General features: G+C 40.5%; 1 protein-coding gene across 1 annotated transcript in view; it reads right to left on the bottom strand.

The window, feature by feature from the left end:
- Positions 1-9,506, bottom strand: part of LOC145409092 (nephrin-like) — a 57,311-nt gene extending 47,805 nt beyond the window's left edge. Inside the window, exon 1 of the mRNA XM_080279636.1 lies at positions 9,425-9,506. Coding sequence (XP_080135762.1) covers positions 9,425-9,506 — 82 coding nt within the window. The remainder of the gene's footprint in view (positions 1-9,424) is intronic.
- Between the last annotated feature and the right edge of the window lie 1,636 nt (positions 9,507-11,142).

The raw sequence follows: 11,142 nt of genomic DNA, 5'->3' as shown, positions 1-11,142 counted from the left end.
AATCAGTATTACTAAAGCCTTTTAGAATCTTAAAACATTCAATCAGTTGTCCCCTGAGTCTCCGTTTTCTAAGAGAGAATAGGTTTAATTCCCTCAGTCTCTCGAGGTATAGTTTATTCCTCAGGGACGGGATTAACTTGGTAGCCCTACGCTGGACAGCTTCCAGTATTTCTATATCTTTAATTAGGTGAGGCGCCCAAAATTGCATTGCAAACTCTAAGTGTGGCCTGACTATGCTTTTGTATAGGGGGATTACAATATCTTTGCTTTTATATGTAAAATGTCTTTTGACGAAGCCTAGGGCCCTGTTGGCTTTATTGGTGGCAGAGATACATTGATTTGAACATTTCAGATCGTCTGAGAGAGAGAGAGAGAGAGAGAGAGAGAGAGAGAGAGAGCATCTTCCTGTACAGTACGGTAGTTTTTTTCTGATTGGAAGCGCAATACTGCAGAAAAAAAATTATACCAGGTATTTCGCTTGTTTTCGAAAAATTTACGTGATAAATATATATATATATTTTCGAGTAAATTTTCGAAAAGCGAAATCCCATGTATACAAATCGTTTTTTATCTGCAGTATTGCGCTGCCAATCAGAAAAAAAAAAAAAAAAAAAGGGAAGATGCTTTTCTCTCTGTCCACTGGCCTGCTGCAGCTGTGAGGGACAACACAGGCCTGGGTTTGTGGTGGGTGAACACGGGCTGCTGGTGAGGGACACCGGCATGTGGCTGGCAGGAGGGACAAAGACAAACCTCTGTACGATTTTGGCACTCACCATCCCCCCCCACCCCCCCACCCCAAAAAAAATAATAATGTACAACCTAAAACTCAATTCAAAGCTGTAAAAAACTAAATCCTAGTACTTAACCCAAAACAATTCAGTTCATCCTTTCAACCCAAGATTATTATCATTATTATTATTATTATTTATATTATTTTATTTTTATTATTATTATTATCAGTAGTAGTTAGTAGTAGTTGTTGCAGCAGTACTTTTATTTTATTATTATTATTATGATTATGATGATGACTATTATTATTATTATTTACCCACGACATTTTTCCTCACTGGGATATACTTTTCGAACTGAAGGGAGGTAATTCCAGCCATTAAAGTAACCAATTCAATACCAGGGGATCTCCTATGTTTAAATAACAAATTACAAAAAGATATCATCACAGACAAATGGGTGTATCATCATCACCATCACCATCGTCTTATCGTCATCATTATCATTATCATCACCGTCGTCTTATTTTCATCATTATCATTGTGATCATTACCATCACCATTATTATCGTCGTCTTCATCATCGTTATCATCATCATCATCATTATCAATACATCCCAAATCACTCCATCAACTCCTTATCATGAAATCACCTGAATTACCGGTACTTAATACCTCCACCCTCGTGTCTCTATATCACTCTGCCTCAATACACCGAAGTACTCACTGTCTCTACCTTCGATTTTTTCCTATGGGTGATTTACCTGCATTTATTCAAGGGGAACTGAAGCTTCTGTACATAGCCTACATACTGTACATATATTACATACATATATACATCCATACATAAATATATACATACACTCATACATATATACATACAGAGAGAGAGAGAGAGAGAGAGAGAGGATAATGAGAGTGTACCAGTGTGTTCAATTAAGGAGTGGTCCTAAAGAGAGTAGCCTGATGGTTTGGGGGGAGGGGGAAAGAAAAGGAGGGAGGGGGAGGAATGGGAGGGGAGATAAGAGGAAGAGAGGAGGAGAGGGGGAAAAGGAATGGCCGGGGAGGGGGAGAGGAGGAGGGGGAGAAGACAGGGGAGGGGGAGGGTCTTAGACGTTGGGGTCTGGTGAGGCTAGTCCCTTGGTAGTCTTTACCGCTGACTCTCTCTCTCTCCTTCAACTCTTTCCTTCCTCTTCCCTCTTTCTCTTTTCTCCTTCCTTCCCTCATCTCTCTCTCTCTCCTAATTCTTCTCCTTTCTTCATTCTTCCATCATCCTTCCTTCTCTCCTTCCTCTTCTACATCTCTCTCTCTCTCTCTCTCTCTCTCTCCTTTAACTCTTTCCTTCCTCCTCCCTCTTTCTCTTTTCTCCTTCCTTCCCTCATCTCTCTCTCTCCTAATTCTTCCCCTTTCTTCATTATTCCATCATCCTTCCTTCTCTCCTTCCTCTTCTACATCTCTCTCTCTCTCTCTCTCTCTCTCTCTACCTCTCCCAATTCTTCCCCTTGCTTCTTTCCTTCCTCTTCTACACCTCTCTCTCTCTCTCTCTCTCTCTCTCTCTCTCTCTCTCTCCCTTCCCATCAGTGTTTCTGTTTTGACAATATTCTTTACGTTCACATTTCCCCCACTTTTTCGTTTCAATTTTTCTTTCTTTTTGTCTTTGTACCCATGGATTTGTTCTGAGTCTGAGGAGTATTTTTCAATTATTTTTCACACTCCCCCTCTCTCTCTCTCACATTTGCTCTCTTTATTCTCTTTAATTTTTTGTTTCTCTGTCTCATTCTGCTTTCTTGTTACCGGTCTCTCTCTCTCTCTCTCTATCTCTCACACACACACACATTTTCCTACCACTCTCTTCCCTTTATCTTACATACACCAACTCCCTGTCACACACACACACACACACACACACACACACACACACACACACACAGTTTACTACGACACTCTTCCTTACCTTACATACATCATTCTCTCTCCCTCCCTCTCTCTCTCTCTCTCTCTCTCTCTCTCTCTCTCTCTCTCTCTCATTCGCAGTACCCACGAGACCACAGCTACCCACTCTATTTTCACCCTTATTTTAACTTTAAATGGAGTGTATAATTATCCTATATTTCTTAACACATGCTGCTTGGTAACTTATTTTTTTATATTCTTGTATTAATGGGGATTGTTTGTAACACCTTTTGTACGAAGTTGCTGTTATTATCATTAGTAGTAGTAGTAGCAGCAGCAAAAGTAGTGGTGGTAATAATAATAATAATAATAATAATAATAATAATAATAATAATAATAAAACAATAATAATAATAATAATAATAATAAAACAATAATAATAATAATTAATAATAATAACAATAATAATAATATAATAGTAATAATAATAACAATAATAATAATAATAATAACAATAACAATAATAATAATAATAATAATAATAATAATAATAATATCACAGTGAAGGAGTTAATGGAGAGTACGGTATATCAACGCAGACCACTTTTTAACGCTACTTTTACGCCTTTTATTCCATGGAAACTGAATATATTGCTGACTGGCATCATTCTTTTATTATCGCCCCCAACGACGCTGGTGTGGGTTACGTAGCAATCATGTCTGTCTGTCTGTGTCTGTCCGTTTATCTGTCTGTCTGTCTGTGTCTGTCCGTTTATCTGTCTGTCTGTCTCTATCTGTTTGTCTGCCTGTCTATGTCTATGTTTGCTTGTCTGTCTATGTCTATCCGTTTGTCTGTCTGTCTGCTTGTCTGTCTATCCCTTTGTCTGTCTGTCTGCTTGTCTGTCTATCTTTGTCTGTCTGTCTGTTTGTCTGTCTATCCGTTTGTCTGTCTGTCTGCTTGTCTGTCTATGTCTGTGTCTATCCGTTTGTCTATCTGTCTCTATCTGTTTGTCTGTCTGTCTGCTTGTCTGTCTGTTTATACAAGACCGGGAATCTCAAACATGTATTATCGTATTTCCGTGAACTTTGATGGATTGGTGGGACGTGGGTTAAGGAAGAATTGATCAGATTTTGAGGTGGATTCAGAAACAGATGCAAGAATAACAGTTATATTCTATTGGCGCTGGTGGAGGTGTGCTGACTCTGGGTGATTCCTAGTTTCAATTTCGCTGCTACTACTACTTCTGCTGCTATTACAACTACTACAACTTCTGCTACTACTACTAATGTTGCTGTTACTGCTATACACACACTTCACCACCCACCTTCCAATCACTTCTTCCTTTCTCCTCTACCTCTCCCTTCTACACAGCAATCTCTATCCCCTCCCCCCTCCTACTCTCTCTCTCTCTCTCTCTCTCAGTACGGTAATCTCACAGCTTGCCCTCTACCCTCCACGTTCCCTATCTCTCTCTCACTCTCCTCCCTTTTCCTCCTCTCCTCTCTCTCTTCTACACAATAATCTCTCTCAGTCTCTCCCACCCCCTTCTCTCAGCACGGTAATCTCACGGCTTCCCTTGTCCCCAATCTCTCTCTCTCTCTCTCTCTCTCTCTCTCTCTCTCTCTCTCTCTCTCTCTCTCTCTCTCTCTAATCCCTCGCTCCCACACTGTTTACATAACCTGCCTAATATCCTGTCACCTCCCTACTCATCGACGACCCCTACTGCCTAAATCCATCTTAGGCATCTCATTATTTTGGACTTATGCACACTATCTATCTACCGGCAATCTATCTATCTCTAATTGCACATATCTACCTGTCTATCTATCCATCCGTATATCTATCTACCGGGAACTTATCTACTTCTAATTACGTATCTATCTACCTATCTATCAATATATCTATCTACAGCTTCGTCTTCCCTGCCTCACCCAAATCTCTCTCATCCCTCTTTCCTCCCCCTCCCCGCCACTTCCCTCTCCCTTCTTTACACACACACACACACACACACACACACACACACACACACACACCATACACACACACACACACACACACACACACACACACACACACACACACACACACACACCATACACACACACACACACCATACACACACACACACACACACACACACACCATACACACACACACGATTACATTTGCATACACAACACCCCAATTACCATATGCATATCCTCTCTAATGATCAGCCGACTCAATTCCTTTCAAATTCTAAGCAGCCTTCACGAGTAATTAAGAATAATTTTGTATATTAATTACTTTACCATTAGGCTAATTAAGGGCCATTTTGTATATTAATTACATTTATTTTTATCTTCAATCCCATGTGTAAAAACAAATACCGTATTAAATAAATTAAATAATCCCGCTTTATTTTATTTTACTCTTGCTGTCTCCACACAATATTATTAATTTTGAAGAAGTCATTTACTGTGACTCTTTCGCATAATTTCTAAAGGCTCCATCACGCTGCTCGATCTCTGGCAGCCTTTCTTTTTAGTTCAATTTGGAGAAGCCATCTACAGTGTCTCGTTCGTATCGTTTATAAAGGTTTCAACACGCTGCTCGATCTCTGGCAGCCTCTCTTTTAAGTTAATTTTGGAGAAGCCATCTACAGTGGCTCATTCGTATCGTTTATAAAGGCTCCATCATACTGCTCGATCTCTGGCAGCCTTTCTTTTTAGTTCATTTTGGAGAAGCCATCTACAGTGTCTCGTTCGTATCGTTTATAAAGGTTTCAACACGCTGCTCGATCTCTGGCAGCCTCTCTTTTAAGTTAATTTTGGAGAAGCCATCTACAGTGGCTCATTCGTATCGTTTATAAAGGGTCCAACACGTTCCTCGATCTCTGGCAGCCTCTCTATTTAGTCCCTCATCACTGAGATCACACTCTATGACTTCACTCCAGGTCTTTTTCGGTCTGCCTCTCACAACCCCACCCCTTCACAACCTGATATACTGGAAAATGAGGTGGAGTGGGGGAGAGGGAGGGGGAGACCAAGGATGAGATGGAGGGATGGAGTGGAGAGGTATATGAGAGAGGAGTGGGGGGGGGTGAGCTGGGAGGAGGGCAATGAAATGGCGGGGGACAGGTCGACATGGAGGCGATTTGTTTGTGGCCACCCCTTACGGGATTGAGTCGTCTGGCAATAGATAGATAGACAGATATTTTTTGCACCTATTAAAAAAAATTATGTGGTAAATTTTAATACCGTAGCTTTAAATAAATGTAACACACGAGGATCACTTTTTTTCTGTGTACGCCGGAGTCATTTTTTTTTTTTTTTTATATATACCGCTATGTATAAACAAATGAAACTATTTTAATATTAGGCTTCCCGGTATATGATCTGGATTTGCTTATATTTACGGTCTGGTCTAGTCTGATTAGGTCTGCTGAGGTTAGGTTATTTTATTAGGTTTGGTCTGGATTGGTCTGGTTATAGTATGCTGGTGAGAATAGAAAGCTGATCCTGAATTGATACTGTATGATTTGGACTGGATTACATATGGTATGGTCTGGTCTGAATTGGTCTAGCTGTTATGCTGGGTGAGGTGGAGAGCGTGAAAGGATAGATTTGGTCTGGTCTGAATTGGTCTGGTTGTAGGCTACTGGGTGAGTTGGAGAGCGTGAGAGGAGAGGTTCGGTCTGGTCAGGTTATGTTTCGGTAGGTGAGGTGGAGAGCGTGACAGGATAGATGTGGTCTGGCCTGAACTGGTTTGCTGTTATGCTGGGTGAGGTGGAGAGCGTTTGATGATAGGTTCAGTCTGGTCTGGACTGGTCTAGTTATGTTATGGTAGGTGAGGTGGAGAGTTAGAGAGGATAGGTCTGGACTGGATTGGCCTGGTTATGGTATGCTGGGGGAGGTGGACAAGAGATGCAATATGATCTTTCCAGGATAAGTCCCGAGTGAATGAAACCCCGAGCGTTTAAAGATGATGCAGGATTGAGTTGGATATTGTTAAAAAATTAGAAGATACTCCTGAGGAAGATTCTGTCGAGTTGAAAGATGTAAGAACCGAGTTTTTGAAGTACTAAAAACAAGGTTACTTTTACCCCAGTCAGAAATACGAGCCAAGTTAGACATTTGGTGTGCCATAGCCTCCTCCCTTGTTTGTTGAAGTAACTGCTAAGATGGACGTTGCGGGAAGCAAATGGAAAGGTGAAGGGTGGAATCTTCAGCGTACGAGTGGATAGGGTTACAAGTACAGTTTAGGTCCTTGATGAATAAATGGAGAGTTGGTGACAGGGCACCTCACTGTCCTATTCCGCTATATAAATCCTCCTAACATCACCATATTCTGCATTTAACGAAGTGTCTGGCATTGCAGAGGATAAGGAACATAAGAACATAAGAAGAGAGGATAACTGCAGTAGGCCGGTTGGCCCATGCTAGGCAGCTCCTAGAAGAGTAACTGAACTACTAGAATGAGATAAGGATAGCAAAGAAGAAGGAGGTTAACGATGCTCCCTAACACCCTTCCCTGAGCGATTTATTCTCTTCATTACACCTTACTGTCCTATTCTGTACTATATAAACCCTTCTCCTACGGCCATACTCTGCATAAATAACGCAGAAATGGATATTAACCAGCCGTAAACAAAAGCATATCGCTAAGGAGGAGGTGTTGGGAGCTTAATGCAACGACGAGAATACCAGCAGCCTAGGCCTCTTTGGTGGGAACACTACTACTGTTACTATTACTACCCTTTCTACTACCACTACCCTTACTACTACTACTACCTTTACTACTACTATTACTACTACTACTACCATTAATACTACTTCCACTACTAATACGTAAATTTTCAGAGAACTTTATAGTCTGACAGATCGAAACGTAGGGTTTTGGTGGAGTCACCCCCTCCCTGCACTGTTGCCACGTTTCCGAGCTGACCTCTCCATCAGCGATGACCTTGACACTGTTTCCCTCTTGTGATCTCCGTTTTTCTAATACCCCCTATACCCCTGCCACCAACACCCCCTATACCCCTACCCCCAACAACACCCCCATCAACAACACCCGCTATACCTCCACCACCAACACCTCCTATAAATATAGACCCCCACCATCAACACCTGTATAATAATTAGCCGTTGATAATTGCTATACTTTTATTGAGAGCATACATTCTACCCTATTGCTCAAACTCCCTAATCTTACAATCCCATCTGTCTTAATCCTTCCCACTGCCTTCGTTCCTAAATCCCTTAATTGATCTATTTTTAACCTAAGTGTCCCCACACCTTTTAAACCATTTACCTCTCTGTCACTATTCTCCACCATATGTATCAACTTGTATTATATTGTGTATAGAACTTTCATACTGTATGCTGTACTACTGTATAATGTATAAGAATACCCACTGTTTAGTGGAAATAAAGTTTTATTATTATTATTATTATTTCTCTCTCTCTCTCTCTCTCTCTCTCTCTCTCTCTCTCTCTCGCTAGATTTTGTTATGTGTCATCCATGGTTTTTTACTTCCATTTTTATGTATGGATTATAATTTTGACTTTATTTCCGCACCACCCTTGAGGTAAAAGTCACGGCGCGTTTTTTTTATAGAGGTTTCCCCAATAGGCCTAAATCCTGTAGGGGGTTGGTGACCTCCCACAGCGTACACACAAACACGTGTCGCGTGAGTGCTGCCACCCCAGAGCTGTTTGATATATTTATTTTAATTATGAAAGGATCGCCTCTTCCCACTTTTATCCCTTCAAATTTTCTTGCAATTATACTTGCTAAATTAATTAGCAATGTTAGAAGTGTTGGGGAAGTAAATAATAATTAGAATATTTTTAGAGCAACACTGCCAAATTTTTATGCCACGTTTCTCTATTATCGTATAATATAGTATGCAGAATAGTTTTATTCTTCCTTGATACATGTCAGCACTTTCATTACAGTTATATTAGTATGAGTTATGTTTATGTATCATTCCTACTACACAAACCACAGGCGTTATACATCGTAGGGTTAGGAAACATGGCAATAGTGTAGGGAGGGGGTGACTCCACCCAAACCCTATGTTACGAGGAGGAACACTATAGCAGCAACTTTCTGAATCATCTTACTGGGGTAACTTTTTACTGTCTCTCTCATACAATTTTGATTCATCTTGGTGGAAGCATATCTTTTAACTAATAAAACTCTTAATCATCTTGGATAAACCCTCTCTCTCTCTCTCTCTCTCTCTCTCTCTCTGGGAGGGGTCAACTATATCAGGCTGTAAGGTGAGTCAAAAGTTAATCCTGGGGTGATCCCGTGATAATCCCCGCCTCATTAGCGTCTGTGCTCATACCCTGCCTGATCCGCACACAGCCTCGCCAAAATTAGAATACAGTACTTTGCCCGGGAGGATGTATTAGGCTGGGGTAATGTGAAATGTGGCTTAGAGAGAGAGAGAGAGAGAGAATATCTATCTATCTATTGCCAGACGCCTCAATCCCGTTTTGGGTGGCCACAAACAAATCGCCTCCAAGTCGCCCTGTCCCCCGCCATTTCACTCCCCTGCTCCCAACTCACACCCCCCTCTCTCATATACCTCTCCACCCCATCTCTCCATCTCATCCTCGGCCTCCCCCTCCCTCTTTCCCCCTCCACCTCACTCACATACACTCTCTTCGTCAGTCTTTCCAAACCCAGAAATAACCCAAACATAATAATAATAATAATAATAATAATAATAATAATAAACATTCACCGGGGGTAACAGCCAGGATAAAATAAATAGTAATAATAATAAAAATGATAATACTAAAACACTCACCAGGAGCAATAGCCAGGATGCAGAGGAGGAGGCGTAGCAGTGTTTCCCCTACGCCACCACCAGATGTCACCACCGTCGCCATAGTACTGTAATACCGTCACGAAGTTCACCAATTATGTTCACTGATACTTAAACTGGTCTTAATCAAGTTTCTGGAGTTTTCTGCACCTACTATTCAAATTTAATCAGGTTATAAAAATCAAAAATATATATATTTTCACTTGCTCATCAACTTCCATCTTAAATTCTGTCACTCAGCAACTTCAGCGTTTCCATATATATAGTTTCAATCAATCAGTAACTTCAGTCTTGAGAATTTCCGTCATTTAACACCTTCAGTCTTTAAACTTTCAGTCACTCAACAACTTACTTTAAATTTTCAGTAATTTTACAACTTACAGGATCATCTTGACTCGCTCAACAACTTTTTTTTTTTTCTCTCTTTCACTAGTTTAACGACTTATCTTTAAATTTTCACTCGCTCAATAACCTGATTTTATACTTTCATTGGACCATTAACTTTTTCCCCCCCACTTACTCAACATATTCCTCTTATTTTTTTTTTCTTTTTACTACGGTAACTCAACAACCTGCTCTTTATTTTCAAATGCTAAGGGGAAAAAAAAAAATCCTTTTCACTTGCCACATAAATGTACTTTTCCTAATTTTACTCACGTCTGAATTCAAATTTTCACTCAACTATCAAATTAATACAACGATCATAAATTCCACTAAGTCCCAAATTCACCCTTGTATTTGCACTTTAATTTTATAACGTCTTCCTTAGCGATTTATTCTCCACATTACACATTAGTATCCTCTTGTGTTTCGGAGGCAAACTACCATACGTCGATATTCAAACGATGTACCAGAGTTGTTCCCCTCCAAACTTCAACCTACAGCTGTTCAAGTCTAACTGTTAGATATTTTATGAACAGAGGACACCAGTAATCTGATGTATGGATTTTCTTTTTTTTTATTCATTTTTTTCCTTCCTCTGATCTGTTATTTAAAACAAAAAATAACGTAACCTACAAGCAATGTTAAGGTGTAATAAGCAAAATAAATCGCAATGGAAGAGGTGTTACGAAGCCTGTCACATAGAATACGGCTTCATTCCTCACTACACCAGACGATTAAAATCTACAATTATATTTAACTTTTTCGTTCTTTGGCAGCTTATTTCACGTAGCTCAGAGGCAGAGTAAGACAATACCACGGCTCTGCATCCCTTCCACAGCACTTCTTCGTGACTAGCACCCTATTCTAGTGTTAATCTATTACACATCAGGATTCTAGATGGAGATACTACGGTTCTGCATCCTTCCCATAGCACTTCTTCGTGACTAGCACCATATTCTAGTGTTAATATATTACAAACTAGGATTCAAAATGGAGATACTACGGCTCTGCATCCTTTCCATAGCACTTCTTCGTGACTAGCACCTTATGCTAGTGTTAATCTGTTACACTCAGCATTCAAGCTGGAGAGATGGCACTTTTAGGCCAAGTTAATGTGAACAGAATATTGGTATACAGTAAATTTCAATATCCTATATATCTATTGCCAAACGCCTTAATCTCGTAAGGGGTGGCCACAAACAAATCGCCTCCACGTCGCCCTGTCCCCCGCCATTTCACTGCCCTGCTCCCAACTCACACCCCCCTCTCTCATATTCCTCTCCACTCCATCCCTTCATCTCATCCTCGACCTCCCC

This window comes from Coenobita brevimanus, chromosome 79, assembly GCF_032717465.1.
Source record: "Coenobita brevimanus isolate Jiangsu-jjx chromosome 79, ASM3271746v2, whole genome shotgun sequence".
Lineage (NCBI taxonomy): Eukaryota > Metazoa > Arthropoda > Malacostraca > Decapoda > Coenobitidae > Coenobita > Coenobita brevimanus.
The sequence above is the reverse complement of the archived record's forward strand: the minus strand, read 5'-3'. Positions and strand labels throughout refer to the sequence as shown.